Source organism: Melanerpes formicivorus, unplaced genomic scaffold (assembly GCF_026170545.1).
Source record: "Melanerpes formicivorus ecotype bairdi unplaced genomic scaffold, bMelFor1.0.p_v2 SCAF_1, whole genome shotgun sequence".
Classification (NCBI taxonomy): domain Eukaryota; kingdom Metazoa; phylum Chordata; class Aves; order Piciformes; family Picidae; genus Melanerpes; species Melanerpes formicivorus.
In genome coordinates this window covers 21,074,603-21,094,241 of record NW_027142353.1, presented here as the reverse complement: position 1 = coordinate 21,094,241, position 19,639 = coordinate 21,074,603, and the positions used below count along the sequence as shown (strand labels likewise).

Here is a 19,639-nt window from a genome sequence, read left to right as displayed (position 1 = left end):
AGAAAAAAAGAATGAAAGAAAACCCTGATTAAGGTAAAGTAAAACCATCATTTCACATATTTCGTATTTCAAAACACAGAGTCTGTAAACCTTTCCAAATTAAAAAAACTAGCCAAATTGCAAAATAGAATCCAAACAGTGTATTTTCCTTACTCTCATCTTTGCAAGAATAGAACTTTAGGGACTGAAGTTATCCAATATAATTCAACCTAAGACATAAACCATAAATATAAATAAATCTCAACTCCAGTGGTATAAACTTGGCAAAACTATGGGATAGCTGAAATTAAGGTGTTACAATGTCAAATTTTGAGCAATCTGAGAAACATTCAGGGGCAGGAAAGCCATGTAATGAGTATAATCTGTATGTCAGTAGGCTGTATGATTGCACATTTAAAAAGAGATATTTTCAGTTTTAAGATACAAATTATATGTTTCAAAACAGCTATATATCTCCCAACTGCACATTATTAAAAAGGAAAGAATTAAAGAAGTTCATGCATTCTGTGAAAATGTTCTATTCCTTTATGTTTTCTATGATGTTGCTTAACACCCCATGAAAAACCTATCATAAATGTTAGATATCCCTGATAAGAATGTAAAACAAGATGTCAACCAACCAATATTACACTTATTTAAACATCTGTCTAACGTAGAAAGTTTCAGTAACTCCCACTAAATGCAGCATAGTTGTGGTCTGGATGTATTTTGATACTTCACATATCACTGGTTTGTTAGCAGAACCATCAGGAAGAAGGTATTCTCCTTTTGTTACTGCATTGGTCAGAAAATGCTGATGTGTTAAAACTCAGCTTTGTGTAGAAACATTATTTTTGAGAAGAGAAGTTTCCTCATGAAACCACCAGAAAACTAACCAAAAATTGCCAATTTTGTCAGTAGAGGAATCTGAACAGCCTATCATAGTTCACATTTTTTTTTTGTGGAAAAAAATAGAGGTTCAGTTTCATCCTACTAAAAGAAAGGAACATTTTTAAAATCTTTTTGATCAGAAAAGTTTTCTTCTAAGCTACACCATACCCCAAACACTTTCCAAAGTTCTGTGTCATTGACATTTGTGAGCAACAGAATTCCAAAATAGAGCAAGGAAAAGGGGCAGTGATGACCACTGATTTAGCTTCACAGAATTTTTGCTATCTGCCCCATGTTTAAAATATTAGACTGTGTCTGTTTATAACAAAGTTACACATTTTAAGGTGCCAGGCACTTTCAGAACTGGCTTAAACTAAGGACATGCAAGTCTGCTGAAATCACTGGAAAACCCTACATACCAAAAGTTAAACTTTTAAGTTTAACCATCATTCTCTGGGAAAGTAACAGTAACAAGATTTTTTTCCCATAATCAGACAATCCTAAAATTATTAGCGATTCTGGACATCTTTTTAATGGATGTGAATAATAACAGACAACTCCCTGCATGCTAATAATGGGTGTAGCTTCACACAACCTTTGGCTAAACCATAAAGAAGCAACTTTGACTCTATGGCACATAAATAAATGAATGTGTGTAAGGAAGACTTCAAGATATTTTGAAATCATAGTGTGATAATCACATATACATATACTTATTGTTGAAATGTCTTCTTGAAGCCCAGAGAAGTTGAATTGTTTCGTTAGCTTACTATAATTCCTGTAGTTGACTGTAGTAGTTTACTGTAATTCCTCGCTTCAAATCTCTTTTATTTATTTTCTATCACCATGAGAACTAAGTCAAATAAGCACAATCTGTGAAAACAGACAAGGAGACTGGAATATGAAAAGCATCTTTTCTTTACTAAATGATCTTAAGTGACACAATTCTTAATCCCTAAAAATATTCTCAAATTAGGGTTTATTCTATTAACACTTCAATTCTTATTTGAAGATAAGTGGAGTAAGTATTCAGCATTTTTATTGCAATAGATCCTAGAAGTTTTGACCACAATATTATCATATTATTATCCTGACCATGAAGTAGACATGGATTCTTGGGGTAAAGAACATGTAAATTTTATCTACTGAACAAAGCAGACATACAAAAGATAAAGACCAAAAAATAAAACAAAACAAAGCCTAAAAAGGCACAAATGGACAAAAAAAACCCAGAAGAAATCTGTTTAATCTTGCTACAGGTCTGGGGTACTTGTAAAACAGAATTGAGCAATATCACACAAACACAGAATTGTCAGGGTTGGAAGGGGCTTCAAAGATCATCCATTCCAGTGGGGCTTCTGCTACCTCCCTGGGCAACCTGTTCCATAGGCTCACCACCCTCATGGTGAGGAACTTCTTCCAAACATGCTATCTGAATGTACCCACTTCCAGTTTTGTTCCATTCCCCCTATTCCTATCACTACCCAACATCCTAAACGTCCCTCACCAGCTTTCTTGTAGGCCCCTTCAGATACTGGAAGGCCACAATAAGATCTTCTCAGAGCCTTCTCTTCTCCAGATTGAATACCCCTAACTCAAAACAGCAGAAAAAGTCTACAGTTATCCTAGAGACTGAGCGCAGATTTCTGAGATATTAATGTATATTCTTGGTTGTATGGCTGGTTCCAGGTTTATTGTATTTTCTGGTTTACTATTTTGTTTAGAATGGATCACAGCAGAAAGCAAGAGACATAAAAATAAAAATGTGTGCAGTAATATTTTCATTGGATAAAATTTTCAAAGGAAGATACAACTGTATGCCCAGATATGAAAGAACTCTCTATGTGTGTACCCATACTTTCATACATGCATATATATACTGCATATATATACAACACCTATATATGGCTGCAGAAATTGTGACATTATGAAGGCAAAAATCCAAATCTGCCTATTATATTGTGACTAAATTCACTGTGGGGTTTTTTTCCCTGCCTACCTCACATTGAAGTATATACATATTCCTTGATGAGTATCAATGCTTTGAATATTGAACTGTTGGAGCATCTCACATGCCCTTTTTCCAGTAAAATTAATGCTGATCAGTAAATACCAACAGATTTTATTAACTTACATAACTTCTGCTCACAGGGAAGGATCAAGACAGTGACTAATATTCTGTACATGTCTAAGCAGTTTGCTTTCATTATCTCAAATACTTACATTTTTTCTTAACCAAAATCTTGGTGTCAAAGGACAAAACAAAACCCCAAAAAATAAAAAAAAACCAAACAAACCCACACTCCCAAAATGCCCAGAACCTCCATCCATTTTGTGATGAGGAATCTACTGCTATGCTTGATGAGATAAAGCAAATTTTAGATGAGCTGTACTTATGGTTTAGTTTTCTTTTTCAATTATGAATAATAACTTGATAGTCAGCGATCCTTTCTATGTTAAACATCCCCTTTGGTCTGCCTTATGTATGAGAAATTATTTCAGAGCCAAACCTCCATCATTTTGCCGTCGTTATTTGGAGTTTACCATTGCTTAAAACAAATTGGCTTTCTGGTAATCGTATGATGCTTATATCTCACAAGTTTATCTGGTGTGTTTCCTGTTTTGGCTTTGCTTGTTAAAATGAAGAAAAGTTCTCAGAAGCTGGTGGTGGATGAGGAGAGATTTGGCAGCTTTATTACTTTTTTTTTTTTTTTTTTTTCCCCCTGACAAAAGCATAGGAAAGAAAAACAAGTGCATTAAGCATAGTAACAGAAATGGTGGGCATTCAGAAGAGTCTAACCGCCCCAAAAAATGTGCTATCTCCATCCAAGGATATTTTGGCCCTTCTCCGTGGTATTGTAAGTTGAAGTTCATCCCCTTCTTCTAATTTTGCAATGCCTGACAAAAGATTTGAAATATTTTAAAGTTAATATTTCAGAAACATTGTATTCTTAAATTATATTCACAAAGTCATTCCATGTCATCTTAAAATTATAAGCATGGCTCTTTTCTTGTGTGTAAAATGAGTGGTTTGTTGGGGTCTTTAGGCACAATCTTACAAATTGTAACCTTCCCAAAGCTGACACTTAAGATCCTCTCTGGAACTGGAGCTACTTTCCACTCTGCACGCAGTACATCACAGTTCACTTAAGCAAATGCTGCAAAAATTTGCAACAGTGGTGGACACAAATTCCTCATGTTATGATGATGTGACAGTCAGTGTCAGCATTGGGAATTGCTGGTCCTAGACCACATAGTTTGCACACTTCTAGAGGAGGTCTCATGAGCCTTACCAAACAAATGAGGTTACCAGACATCAGCTGACCCACTGCAATGGCAGAGCACAAAAGTCTGCTTCCTGCCAGCCACACATCAGCTGATGTGATAACCAAAAGCACCCTGTCTTCAGCTAGTCACTGAGCAGAGAGCACATCTAACATCTGCTGTAACGTATGCTCAATAGCATGAGATAATGCAGTGAGTTTTGGTTCACAAGGTGAAATAGAAAGGTGGGAATTTGGGAAGACGGAACTGTGAAGTAGCAGGATAATTAAGAAACAAGAGGGAGTAATATGAGGGTGAAATAAGAAGACAGATTAAATTGAAGGCTTTTATGATGCCAGAATCTGTTAGAGAGGCAGAAAGTGAAAGAAAAAGTTTAGACAGCATCATTTGCCACTAGGAAGAGCTCAGTTATTTTTATTTTGGGGGGGAAAAAAGGCTTCTTTCACCATCCCATTTTTTTAATGCCATTCCTTGCCAACAGTCAACACTGTAATGCAATGTCCCCCTTTTTATAAGGTTTTATTCACACAGATCTTTTTGGGAAATAAGAGGAGATAAAACCCTTAAATCCCTCATCAAGGGGAAAAGGAAGGCAGGTACGAGCTACCAAATCAAGGTTTAATACACCATTTCCTAAAGGTTACTGCGGGAATACTGAGTGTTGAGCCTGTTGGACCTGCATTAAATACAGTAATTGGTCTTTCTTGTGGTATTTCTAACCTGTACAGCCATAAAGAGTTCTGCAGTTTCCATTACAAGAAGCAGAGAATGAAGCTGGTGAGAAATGCTTTTCAAAATCCCACTGTATGGTCTGCAAAACTTGGGTGACTAAAATTAATGTATGATGTTTTAAAGCAGAACATAGCTCTTAAATATTTTATTGAATAACTAAATGTGGAATTCAATCCCTAAATTAAACTGAGTTCTTCAGTAAGGGCAGTATATCATCCTTTTGTCTGCTTCAGATATCTAACTGAAAGCACCAAAATATCTAGCCACATTATATATTCAGTGGAGAGAAGGGAATTGTTCAGATCATTAAAGTTAAATGTACACCCTCCAACTGCTGATACTTTTAATAAAACCATATTTTTTTAAAAACTATTTTCTAATTTTGTAATTAACCAAATTAGTCAATTTTCTTGGCAACTGCCATAATGCTTAACCACCCAATGCTACAGATTCTATTTTATACTATTTATTTGTAAACAAAGAAAAGCAAAACTTAAGTGTTTACCCGCAGTATAGCAAGAGTTATTTGGATAAGACTGTGGCATGTTTTGGATGCAACGAAACAATGTCACCAAGCTGAGGTCATCACCAAACACGTGGGCCTTCTTCCTCTGTATTAGGTGTCCCATAGCAAATGTTGTATCCGTATATAAAACCTACAGAATGAAGAGGTGCAGACTTCAAACATATTGTATGAAGACATTAAAAATCCTTTAATAAATCACATGCTGAAATGAATTGAGCTTTCTTACCTGGCCATATATGAAAAAATATCCTGTTTCCTTGATCACTATTTTATTTCCTTGTTCTTCCAGAGCTGTTCCACGTTTGAAGCTCAGAAGCCAAGGGACAATGCTTGAATCATCTGAAAGCAACAATAATTTCTGGTTAATCAGAAAGAATAGTTACTTTCTTCATTTTTCTCTGCAAAAAAACCTGAAAAATTTACTTCCAGTCAATATTTCAAATCTTATTGAAAAAAAGGGTATTTGCAAGAGATGTTCAGATGCACGGACCTATTTTGGGTTTGTTTTGTGTGGTTTTTTGGTTGATTGCTTTTTTTTTAAAATTTTTATTTTTATGTGGTGACATAACTTAGTTACTGCTTTGAAGTTAGATAAAATTGGATTAAGAGTTAATACATTAAATAGTTAGCTATAAATTGTAGTACATATTCTTACCACTCTGTTGGATGTCACTTTTGCTGTCAGCAATCAGTTGCAAGCAGGCCTGCAGCACTGCAAAGTGAAAGCATTTTGAAACCAAAGAAATATAAATCAGTAATACAATAGAGTACACTATTCAAAGTAGTTAGAAAAAAAGGAAAGGTGGACAGAAAAAAAAACCCCAAAAGTTCTCACAGTCTCATGACTTATTTGAAAACATAATCTATTGATTTTAACACATATCTTAGTGTTTCAGAAAGCTTGCAGCTAAGCTGGATGCCTCAGATAGTAGCACAAGTAATACCTGCTTGTTTTAATCTCTAGTCCTTACATAATTGAAAAATGTAGCAGTAAGTCAAATGAGGTAGGAAGCATCAAATTAATTAGCCTTGTTAGTTTTCTAAGCAAAAGGTCAAAAAATCCCAACTCTCCCGGCTATGACAGAGATAAGACTGTCTAATGATGTTTATCATACTATTTAAAGAAATTAGTTTGCAGTCACAGTTGCTGTAAAATATTACTCCTAAGTACTGGTTGTACAGTATTGTCAAAATAAATTGTCAAAATCTATATAGATGTACTTCTAATAGGTTTTCAGATACCCACAACCAGTCAGTCTATACTGAGATGAGGAGGAAAGATAGAGAGATGACTCTTAGCAAACTAGTGCACATGTAACAAATAACTTAGTATCTGTCAAAACAGATGAATTACTCAGAACTGTAGAGACAGGCAATGCTAATGAGAAACTAAGAGTCTGATCACAGAAAAATGTTGTGGTATGTTAAAATACAAGCTCATGTTAAAAAAAAAAATAAAAGATAGTTGCATTTGCTTAGAGCAGATTATGGTGAAAATGTGGTTCTAGTGCTACTTCAAAGGCTGGAAAACAGTGTAGTAATATTTACTGCACTCAACAGAATTTGCTAAGTGTTGAAAAGAAAAAAAAATCTTCTGTGAATTGCTGAATTCTCCATTTTGGTTTTCTTTTCAGGTAAGAATGCTATAGGTCAGATTTGGCCACTAATGCCGTAATGAGTAGTGTCCTACTGCATGGGATCCTATTTCTACTTCTGCTGGTAGTGCCCAGCAGCACAAACCTCTCACTGCACAGCAGATACTGAGAAGTTCTGGGTAAAAGGCAGCCTACTCTCCCAGGGGTCCTGCCTGAATATTCCAGAAGAGGGCTTGATACCAGCACTAGCAGCAGACAAAGTTTCATGCACATATCTGGGAAAACTCCAATGTCACAATAATCACACAGCCTGTGAGTCCTACTTAATTTGATGAGAATGTCTGAATTCTACGCCTTCTGATAAGGAATAGAAAAGTCAACCCAAAACAAAACTGAAACAGGTATTATACTTTTATCATTTTTGTACCACTCTAAAGAAAGAGAATTTTCTGAAAAGGAAGCTTCCAAATAGAATCAAAGCATGATGTTCTGGAATTGCACAATCAAGCACATCAGGCAATTTATTTCACAAGGTATTAATTCACTCTCTTTCAGTAAGCTCAATTTTCATTCCTGCTTTTAAAAGTGACTGACTAGTGTGGCCACTGAATTTTCTATTAATCAAACATGATTATGATTCACACTTATCAGTTACTATCCTGCTGGTTACTATCCAGTAGAATCTGCTCTGCCAACTTGATAAACATTCTTGAAACTATCCTGATTCACAGTCTGCCTGTCTGGATTTATATTTCAGTTGTTTGCAACATTGATATACTAGCCATCCTTGCTGAGAACTGCTACATATTAATTAAAATCATGAAATTCAGTACAGTCCAAGGTCTTTCCCATCTTTTTGAAACACATAACCAACGTTGCCTTATTCTGCAAAAATCAAATCTACCTCTATTCCCCCCCCCTAAAAAAAAAGGCACTTAAAAAAAAATTTAGTTTATACAAAGAGAAATAAAGTTCCACAGAATATAGAAAGCTGCTTTTTGCTTTTTTCTTTTTTTTTTTTTTCTTTTCTGCTTTTCACAGTGATTCATGGATACAGTAGTGTCATTCATGACAATAAAGGAACAGAAACTAGCACAGTGGCTGTTTTACCTAAAGCCATAAAGGACAAATAAAATCTAAAAATGTGTTCAAGAGATTGAACAATAACATTCTTCAAAAAAGTGTTCAGAAGCCAAAACTGACACATAAGTATTCCTAATATATACAAGCACTTCACTTTGACCTCAGTGGAGCTACATGAATGCTTAAAACTAAGTAACTGAAACATATTCAGAATGAACCACACTACTATTAAAGAGAAGATCTGGATATACAGAATGTATTTTCTGGATAAGTTAATGGGGATATTCCATAAAAAGTTAATAAGAAATGTTAGCAATTCTATTTCAAGAAAGACCTGAATCTTACCTAAATATGATAAAAAAAATATATGCATTACAAAACATGGGGTGAATAGTTACTGTCAGTACTAAGCAGAGCAGGACTGAGAAGATCAGCACTGAGCAGATCAGGAATCAAAAATTTTACCTGAGTGTCCTTCAGCCCAGTATAACTCAAACCTGAGTACCAGCTTTGTAATCTAAAGGATTTTGAGTAATTAATAATGCAAAGAGAATACAGTTTTTTCAAAATACTCCTTAAAAACATCAAAAAATATCTAGGCTAAGTGTCAACATGAGGTCTAGCTGTACAAAACAGAGGCTATCTAGAAGCAAAAAGTGTGCCAACCTTTCATGACTTATCATAGTAGTATTATAGTATCAGTCAGGGTTGGAAGGGACCACAAGGATCATCTAGTTCCAACCCCTCTGCCATGGGCAGGGACACCCCACACCAGATCAGGCTGGCCAGAGCCTCGTCCAGCCTGATCTTAAACACCTCCAGGGATGGGGCCCCAACCACCTCCCTGGACGACCCATTCCAGGGCTTCACCACTTTCATGGTGAAGAACTTCGTATAATAAGCTTTGCTTTGATGAATGTTTTGGTTGGGTTTGGTTTGGTTTGGTTTGATTGTGGTTTTGACAGCTCTGTGGGATGAGGATAGGGAGAAGAACATTTCGATCTGTCTCTGCCTCCTTGCATGACTACAGTGGTCAATTCTGAAGAATTTGGTGTCTCCAGATGGCTTTATAAATCACAGCCAGCACATGAAGTGTGTAGTTCTCCACTGTCTGAGCAATTCAACCACAATTTAACAAAAACAACAAAAAAATAGTTTTCTTTTGCAGCAGTATTCTGCATACCTAAATGACTTAAAATTTTATATTGGTAAAATCAGATTTGCTCTCCCATGTAATTTGCTTCATCATTTTAATATTTTGCAGTCTATCTTAATAATCCATGAAATAAAAATAATAATTGAGTTTATGATCTATGAAGTCATGCACACAGTTTAAAGTGTGGACATTTGCAGCCCGAGACATCGATCACAATCTTTGCTGAAATAAAAACAAGCAAACCCCCTGAACTTTGAAAAACGGACTTGCTTATTAGGTTCCTTCTTTGATCTAGATTTGTTCTCCTTAGACTTCCCAAAACACTAAATGGTGTGTTCTTAAAAAAATTTCCAGTTCTTCTTTTAGTTTCTTAATTTCTCATCCCAACAGATATTCTTTTACCTCTTACTTGTGCATATTTACAAACTGGTTAATTTGATGCTACTTAATTATGTCCTCATATGGCATCAACCATGGATTAAATCAGTCCATGCACTAAAATGGTATGGTCATAGTTACAGCTATGACTCAGATCTAATAGATACCTTTGAAGTATTGTTAGCATTATTTTGACTTTAATAGACCTACCACTAACATTTTACAGTCATAATAGCACAGAAATAATTTGCTAAGAATTAAGAATACTTTATACAGACTTCTATTATACAGTATAAAGCAGAATATTGTTTTTAAAACTTAAAGCCTTTGTGTATTTTTGATTGCACAGTGTTCTGCATAATAAAGAGCACTGATTCATTAATTCAGTAAGTAAAATTCTTCAAGTAAAATTGCAGGCATTGTATCAAGTAATTTTCTTTCATTTCACATAGAAAGGCCAACTTCCTTTTGAGTTAGACAGCAGAAACAAAAAAAGGATAGCATATCTTTTCAAGAAGTAGACCTTGGTTTTTGTTGGTTTGTGGTTTTGGGGGGTTTTCTTGGTTTGTTTTGTTTTGTTTTTTTTTTTGTTTTCATTATGAGAACTCTTGTTATTTCCCTTCTTCAAACAATAAAATAAGAAGTCTTTTGAATATTTGCTGAGGGAATTTCATATGTGGTATTTGTTTAGGCTAGTAACAAAAGGTTAGGTTTCTTGATTAAGAGGTCACTAAAGTCAAGTCCCACTTGTAGAATATCTTGTTATCTCACTATCACAGAGATCTAAAACAATAACATAGAAAGTCAAAACACTTTTAATTAGCAAAACAAATAATTTGCCAGTAAGGCACCAAGAACAGTGCCAAAATTCTCACAACTTATACACCATACTTGTGTGGCAATAATCATTTCCCATTGACACAACTGATATCGGAGTAGAACCCAGGAACAACTGGTGTCAGGTTAGTTTGCCTTACTTTGTGAAATGGCTTAGAATTTATCAGTTACATCCATACATGCAATCAGACTAGTTGAGATAGAATAGCCTCGATATACCAGAGTAAATCCAGGGTGCTCCAAGCTTTTGACAGCAAAATCTCAATGAATTTAAATTTACAGAAGAACTGATGCTCACTGCCCTAGTTGGCCATGGAAATCATGACCCCATGATACTTATCAGAATGGGGCATAGAGAAAGTGTGTAAATGAAATTACTTTCATACTAAACTGTCTGAGGTAAGGGAACCCATACTTTTAGCTGAACTCAAGCACACATCCACCTTACCAAGAAACAAACAGGCGAGGCAATCAGGAATTGTAAACAAGGTAAAATTCAGGAGAGGTTTTAGTTCTCTAACTATTTTCCTTTACATATGACTTTTGCCAGAAGTGGTTAGATGATCTACCTGCCTGCATATTTCAAAATGCTCCCACTAACTCCCACTCATTGCATCAAGAACTCTGTTTCTGACTGCTAACTGTATGGCTTTACTTGGAACTTTTCAACCTACTTCAGATGGACATTTTCTCAAGACACAAAATGTATAGCCACTGGTGACTAATAGTTTTGTGCACAAACACAGATAAATGAATACCCCAGAAAAATATGAAGGAACAACACTGTGTTAGATCCATTTTCATTCACTTGTCACTTCAATCAAAATTCTAATTTGTGGGCACATTAATGCACACAACATCAAATGAATAAAAAAATTTTAAAATATTAAAATGGAAGTTCTATATGTTCAAGAAGAGCTGTTTAAAGAGAAGTTTAAAAATACAACAGAATCAGGGTACAATTTTATTTGTAAAGAAAATAATGGTTCTATGATTTACTTCTGCTCTTCGATGAAGCACTAAAGAAGCAATTGTGCATCAGTGGCATTTTCAAGTATTCGCTTTCTAAGGAACTGGTCTGCTAAATCAACAATTAATTATGAGACCAGACTCTACTTTGAGATGTTGAAGCAAACAGAAATAGGACAAGAATGATGCACCTCGCTCAATACACTAATTTATCTTCCATTGTACCAGAATGAGTTCAGTGCATTTGCAGGATGATTGGAAGGCTGTCAGGATTCTAGTACCCAGATATGAAAATGAGATTAAAATGCAAGGGTAGTAATTCTGTATACATGACCAAATAACAGACGGAATTCAGCACCATGAACAACACCATGATCTCTTACTCAACTCACTCTGCTAAAACAAAATTTAATATTCATTAGTGTATGTTCATGATCATCAGTGAAATGTGAGCTGAGAAAATGTCACATCTTACTGAATTCTGACAAACTTAGTTTGTGAAACTAGAGCAGGCAGAAAGATAATGCTATCAGATGACCTTTTATGCAAGATTTGTAATGCAAATGCAAGATTTGTGATTTATTTTTTCTACTCTTTTATATACAAAAATATGATGATTGTGTTAGCAAAGATTAGTTTTGTAGTATTTGTATAAAGATAAAAGTCTATGTTGCTTTTATCTTTAAAATGAATGTTCATATTCTGCATTTTCTGTCATCCATCCTGAACAATTTTATAGCCAGCTCTATTGTGAATTTTACAGAAATAATACCTTAATTACAATTATTTGTGAATGAATGTAAATAGGCATAATCAGAGGTGGTTACTTGATGAGAAGAATTTAAGTTTGCCAGAAGAACAGCTGAGGAGCCTAAAACCTTTCTTTCCCTCCATATACCTTCAAATAGCAATAAGGATGAAGATGAAAACTACCCTGAAGTGACCTGAATAACTTGCAGAATACTGCTGTCATAACATTCATTCTAAAAAAAAAAATATTTTTGATGATACTTATGCTTTAGATCACTAATTTTACTTAGGAGATGGTAGGGTGGGGAGGGCAGGGAAGCTCTGTAGTTCCTGTGATAGGAAACGGGCTACATGAAATACAATTTAAGCAATCTTGTCCTCAGTCCTGTTTGTGAAATCACTCTTATGCAAGACTCTGGATGAAAGAATAGTAGTGAAATAGAATAAAGTCCATTTAAACTTACAGATTCTGGGTGGTGTCCTGAGTTAATATACTCCTTTTAGAATATTGGAGATAATTAGAGTGATTATACTCCAGAATAGAGATTTCATTTTGCTTTCTGACTATTAAGTGAAATACATTTCACATTAAGTGTCACTGAGAACCACATTTTAAGCAACATTTGATTTAGTTTCTACCTACAAATTTCAACTTCATCTCTTAATAATTGATGATATGATCTTTCATCAGTTAAAACAAGCTAAAAGTATTTGCAAGTGGACTGAACACATTTATCAACTCATGAACACTTATATTGACTCACTGAGAGTACATTAGGTATACATACTGTTGTAATAAAAAAAATCTATATTTTGTCCTATCAGGCATCATTGTGCTTGGAAAGAGAAAAATAAACAAATTAAAAAGAAAAAAAGCAGGCATTTTTTCCCCAAGGGAACAAATATATCCAATTATTATTCCAGCATTATAAAGATCATCAGAGGTCTTTCATGTTCTCTGCAACATCTTTTTAAAAGGCTGTAACAGAAAAAGAATGTACTGAATAACCATGCCTTTACTAATTTTGTTATCATGTTAATAGATTGTTTTAATGTAGAAATCATGCTAAACTTCTGAAGTGCTTGCAGCCTATTTTGACAGATATAAGCCAGACCTTCTCTTTGAAATCTTCTACTTCCCTAAAGCTAAAGAGCTTTCTTTTTACTTCTCTCTTTTAGGATTAACGTATTTTCCCAGAAAAATGACTTAACACTTTTATCAATAACTTTCCCTCTCTACCATTGACCAGCAAGAAAAAAGTTGGACACGACTCTAAGATGAAACTGATGGGCTTAGAACAGAGCAATTTACTATTTGAATGATTTTAAGTTGCCGTACTCAATTCTACTGCATCATCAAGAAATATCTCCATTACAGAAACAGATTTGAGATGTAATGTTTCAAATTCAATCTGCATACAGCATGAACATCTGGCACCTTATACTGTATGGTAACCTCAAGGGAATATGCCTACAGGTAACACCATTCATTCATTAATAATTGTGAAAAACATAAGGGGCTCTGGAAGTGTAAATCAGCTGACAGAAGACACAAATCAAGCACTGTTGCTTTTCTCAAGATGGTATCCAACTGTGGCATCCCAACCCAGTCCAGTGGGTGCTATTTACCTGTCTCTTCTGTGTGGATAACAGACCTTCTGCCCCTGTTTCTACTCCTACTCCAAGTATCCTTTTGGAAGCTTTCAACAGGGCCAGGATCAGGAAGCCTGTTCTCCTAATGGGGAGAAATAACAGTCAGTGGAAAGAGTCTCTCATTTACTTATCCCCTGAAAGCAGCAAACTAACCTTCCATCTTACCTGCCTGGAACCAGCTGCAGACACTTGGAAGAAGGAAGAAACAGGGGTACCCACTTTATTTTCAGCAGGGGACATGGGTGGCAGGTCTAACGGAGACCTTGCCTGGACCCTGTAGATCAGCTCGCTGCGCAGACCTTCTAGTTCTGTTTTCAGGGTGATAACATGGTAAAGAGACACTGCTGCAAGACAAGAGGACAGGAGCATTGCAAGCCACAGGAATGTGACAGAAAAAAGTCCCGTAGTGCCTGAAGCAGCACCAGGGGGGGCAGAGGCGGTATCCTTCTGTTGGATGACGTGCACACAGTCCACGGATTTCATCGCTGTTCTTTCCTCACTAATGCCAGAGGGAGAATTCAGCTGTCCCCTTCCGAGGTGCAATCCATGTTACCAGCTGCTATCTGAAACTAAGGGCATCCAGAATAAGTGCAAAAAACGCCCAGATCATTTCCTGTCATATGAAGCTGTTGATAGAACCATTAAACTTAATGTACAGGGTGAAAGCCTAAGATTCGGTCTCTGATTAGTTTTCTTTGTGTGCTGCATTTTGGAAATGAGCACTTTCTCATTAACTGCTTGCTCAGTCTACCTTCCTCCTTTCACTTTCAACTATTTATTTATGTGGCAACTTGCTATTACTGTTTCCCATTATCTTTAAATTTAGACACAGCTGCTTCCACTGGTAATTTAGAACCTTATCTAGAAGTGCAGAAATAATGTGAAGTCTCCTGGCAGCATATCATCCACAGCTACTTAAAAGACATACACATATGACAATGTGTGTGCAGGTATATAGATGTACTACTGTGTATGTATTTTATACCATATATATGGATAAATACATACATTCACATCTAAAGTGCCTATATGCCTACAGAGAGAACTATCTATTCACATGAAATTTTTTGTGGTTTACTAAACACGATAGTGAAAGGTGTACCTAGGTAACAGGGTCAGCTGCAGATTCTGCAGCTTAGTTCATCATGCTAACTTGAAAAGGGATGACTTTCATTATATTTATCTGATAAATATGCTTTCTCTACAGAATTCAAGGACCTGGATTAGTGCCAAAAGGGGCACAGAGAAGTGGTGAGAGGCAACAGGACAGAAGGCAGGGAATTAGAAGTGGTGAAAACTAAAGAATGGGAAAGAATAAGAGAAGAGAATAAGAATGGGGTGGGGATGAAAGGGTGGGGAGTATAGAAGGGAAATAAAATTTAGAGAACTGAAAAACAACAACAACAAAAAAACCCAAACAAAATCCAAACCCTAACCAATCAAAAAAAAAAAAAAAAAAGAAAAAAAAACCAAAACAAAAACCAACCAAACCAAACAAATCCAAACCCTTCCACTTTAAACATGCATGCTTAAGTTTTTCAGTGTTTGGCTTCAAGAGGACACAGTCTCAAGCTGTGCCAGAGGAAGTTTACGCTCAAGGTAAGGAGGAAGTTCTTCACTGAGAGGGTCGTTTGCCATTTGAATGGGCTGCCCAGGGAGGTGGTGGAGTCACCGTCCCTGGAGGTGTTCAAGAGGAGATTGAACGTGGCACTTAGTGCCATGGTCTAGTCATGAGGTCTGTGGTGACAGGTTGGACTTGATGATCGTTGAGGTCTCTTCCAACCTTGGTGATACTGTGATAGTACTTTCATCTTAAACCCCCACATTAGTAATTCCTTTCTTCTCTTCAGTAGCAAGGCTACTGAAATACCCCAAACATATTCATATGCTTTTCATATTCTCCTCTCACACAAAAATAAAGTTTTAGTCCTTCGTTTAAAGTTTCAGTGAACTGAGGGAAAAACAAATAAACAATAACAAACAAACAAAACCAAAATGCATCACAATTAAAACTAAAATCAACAGATCATCTCCCCTAATGGAACCTTTTTTTTTTTACCATGAAAGTAAACTCTATCTTTGCAACATGAGAACTTTCACAAGTCTGTCTGAACACTGAGTAGTTAATCCTGATGGCAACACCCATCACAGTAGTTAAGATCAAGCTGATTCCATTGGGAATTGAAGGTGAAGAAGGGAGAACATGGAGTAACCATTTCCATAGCCTCTTTTATTTCTCCAGACTATGAGAAATTGAGAATTATTAGAAGCTTTATCATATTCTGTTGTGACGTTTGCCCTCTCTAGCAACCTCACAATATTCCCTACAAGCAAGTAATTATTTTACTAAATGCAGAGGAAAAATATATACCATATATCTTAACTTGACCTTAGAAGGCATGCACATTCTGTGAGAAACAATACAGAAATCAGTGCAAGGTGGAATAAAAATAGCATGCCATTTCTGTACCTATTTTCAAGGCTAAATTAAGACATAAATGGGGCTGCATTTTAAAAGAAATTTAAGATGAACTAATGATTTTTTTTTTATACAGAATAAGCAATTATTAGAACTAAGCAGACATTCCCTGAAGTATTACTAGACATCAGAACATTACCAGCCTAGTACTGACTGTGTTCCAAAAATAAAATGACACTTTGAAAAGAAGTGTTATTTAAGAAAATGAAACCAAGCAGGAGAAAGAAAGTTCTAACTAGCTGTCTAGGAATACTGAGAAACAATTGGCTGATAAGGTCTCTGCAGCCATTAACATGTAAGAAAGTAACAGACAGGTATATAATCAGCATCACTTCAGTTGCTTCTAGAGAAAATAGGCTGTTCTCAGCCTCCACACCTCCTTTAATTGGGGTCATTATTTGACAAAATAATTGAGATGACAGAGAGGACTTCTGTAAGACATCTGGATTTGTATTGCTTATTATTCTGATAAGTGAAAATTTCAAAGGGGAGCCAAGGAAATTCAGAACAGTCCACACAGCAAATTGTTACATTCAACAGGTATTTCTAATTTAACAAAGGGGTCACTCTGTTTGCAACCTTGTGTAGTTCTGTAGCTTCACTATCAGTTAAGTCATTTGAAAGAAAATGTAATTTTAGACAATGTTTATGATAACAGAAACCTAGTGGAACAAAACCAATGAGAAATTGATTATAAAAAGCAACATGAACTGCCTAGAAATATGGTTAGTTGAACAACTTCCATTTTAACACAACCAAATGAAGCTTCAGTAAATTGCAGACTACTAACAGCATGAAAGTAAGAACTCAGAAAAATTACTTTCAAAACAAACAAAAAAATCCCCCAAACCCAAAACCCCACTCTAGTTACAGAGCCTAGAGCGTGGATTTTGTGCTTGATGTTTGCCTCTATGTCTTGTCATAGTATACTGTCTTTTTTTGGCAGAGCTGCAAAGTAGTTCTCAACTTGGTTAAATAAAGCAGACAGCAAGATCCACACAAATGAAGTTTCTTCTGCGTTTCATACTAAAATATGACTAAAAAGGACTAACGAGTACTCAGATAATCTTTCCATTAACAGACATGTGAAGGTCTTGACTCTAGCTGAACATGAGCTCTCAGTGCAACTTTCACACTGAAACAGTGTAATATTCTGATATAAATGTTAAAGCAAATTAGTAAGCAAAAATAAGAGGTAACAGTAACTGTGCATTCGTACCGACAAAATTGTTTTCATGTAGTCATGACGGCCAAAATCAAACAGCAAGCAGCATTCAGAATGAAAAATCAAAATGATTATGAAAGGCCTAAAGCACTCATAATGGAAAGAGTATTCAGTTTGTGGTTAGCAACCTGATTCTGCTGGCAGGCTTCCCCAAAAAGCTTTCTGTAAAAGTTTATAGCATATTAAGCAGTTTTGTCTCAGGACACATGCTGTGCTACACATGCATAAGGTAAGAACCTTAGGGCAGCAAGTGGTTGAACCAGAAACTGAACTCTTGATTTCCTGAAATCCAGTACTGCACTTTAACCACAAAAGCCTCTTCTTTGAGGGGAAGGAAAATCTCATAATGAAGTTTAACACACAAAAGAGGAGAAGAAGATTTGGATATGAAGACTTGGATAAACACCCAATTTACTGAAGAAATATTAAAGTTTACTTAAAACCAAATGTTCTGTTCTTTAAAGGGAGGTTGTGCAGATGCTGTAACCCAGAGATCCAGGCAAATGTCAATGCTCATACTGAAAGTACACCTCCAGAGACAATGCTCCAACTTCACATATTTCTGAAGCAGCCACAAAATAGAACTGGCCCCTATGGCTCATATAACGAAAGAGGCCACAATAGCTCACCTTACTACACAGGACAGAGCAGACAGATAGAAGAGCAAAGAATAATCAATGGTTTCATTTTAAACACATTTAATTTCATATCTCTTCTGAAGCTGGACAAAATGGGTTGACTATTTTGGAGGAGATCAGAATTAATCCTATGTGACAATTTCTGCTATTACAGATATCTGTATTAAGAATATTCATTGATAGTCCTCTGAAATATTATACATTTCCTTCAAGGACACTTAATTAGTTCTTTCAGCCATTAACTGCAATTTACATAGCAGGAAAACCTGTCTCACATGTTGACGCACAAATCTGTGGATATTGTCCTCCTGTGGCTGCATATCTTTCAGCCCATTATTTCAGACTTTAGGAAGCTGTTAAATATATGGCAAGTAAGAGATATATTGTAGAAATTATTAAAGCCCTATTCAATATATTACCTCATTAAAAGGAAAAAAAAACACCAAAACACACAAGATTTCTCTGAAGCAAAAAAGGTATTTTCTCTTTGTCTCATGATTTTAAAATTGCCTAGCATAAACCAGTGTCTTTGCATGTTTTAGATGCGCCATGCTTAATTTATTCTTTGCCTAAGACTTTATTAATTTAGACATCTAGACAACTTGGCTCCAAATATAGCACGCATGTGACACAAAGCAAATCTACAGTTCACTTACAGCCATCATTACATTTTACATGGTTATTACAGTGCTTTCAAAGAGAACAGCAAATGGAACAGGAAAGAAAAACAATTGTTATAGATGTCTCTTGAAACATGCAGTAGAACCACCAAGAAATCAAATTTTTAAAACATACAAAATATAAACACAAGACTCATATACTACAGCAGCTTAATGCCATCCTCCTCTACCCCCTCCACCCCCACCCCCTATTCCCTCGATGTTATAACAATTCCTTACTGCATGGGGAAAAGGAGCTCTGTCATACGGCTGTAGCTCACTGGCTTGGCTATTCAGCAACAAGGAGTATTGCTGCCTTTCTCCACCTCTTTGACACTATGTAACTTCACAGATTTTGCACAGATGGGCTACAAAAGCATTTGTTTGACAGCAAAACAAACATGGAGCCATGGCACTTCATGTGGGAGTGGCCAGTCATTTGCTGCTACAGCTTGTGGGCCTTTAACAAAGTGCACAGGACAGGGATCCAAGTATTTTCAAATCAGTCCTATTTCTTCATAGTTGTATCTAATTGCTACACTACTGATCCTCAAAGGCACAAAGAGAAGGGCTCTCTGCCTGACCTTTCCCTTTGAACTTTTGTAAATAGCCTACACCAGACATAAGCATAACACAAAACAGCTGCAGAACTTCCTTTCTTTCTGTCTTCAAGCAGCAAAATCCATGCCTTAGTTGCTCATCAAAACTGGCAGCAACATCTCTCCAAACCTGGTACACGAACACATATTTTATGTCAGCAGCATTGCAGTTTTGTGTTATTCAGGTCATTGTTTCAAATTATCT

At 35.9% G+C, this 19,639-nt stretch overlaps 1 protein-coding gene across 1 annotated transcript; it reads right to left on the bottom strand.

Moving 5' to 3' along the window:
* Positions 1-1,779: 1,779 nt before the first annotated feature.
* On the bottom strand, positions 1,780-14,528 carry TNFSF13B (TNF superfamily member 13b). The gene is made up of 6 exons (XM_068170007.1): positions 14,000-14,528; positions 13,811-13,916; positions 6,069-6,125; positions 5,640-5,752; positions 5,393-5,543; positions 1,780-3,768 (listed from the first exon to the last, which is right to left on the bottom strand). The coding sequence occupies exons 1-6, from the start codon at positions 14,315-14,317 to the stop codon at positions 3,656-3,658; spliced, it is 858 nt and encodes a 285-aa protein (XP_068026108.1). The 5' UTR covers positions 14,318-14,528; the 3' UTR covers positions 1,780-3,655.
* Between the last annotated feature and the right edge of the window lie 5,111 nt (positions 14,529-19,639).

What these genes read in the sequence shown, in the direction of transcription:
- TNFSF13B (XM_068170007.1), bottom strand. Translation starts at nt 14,317, where the DNA reads ATGAAATCCGTGGACTGTGTGCACGTCATCCAACAGAAGGATACCGCC. An exon ending in CTGCAGCTGGTTCCAGGCAG is followed by an intron (nt 13,917 to 13,999) that starts GTAAGATGGAAG and finishes TCTCCCCATTAG; the next exon opens with GAGAACAGGCTTCCTGATCC. An exon ending in TATCCACACAGAAGAGACAG is followed by an intron (nt 6,126 to 13,810) that starts GTAAATAGCACC and finishes TTCACTTTGCAG; the next exon opens with TGCTGCAGGCCTGCTTGCAA.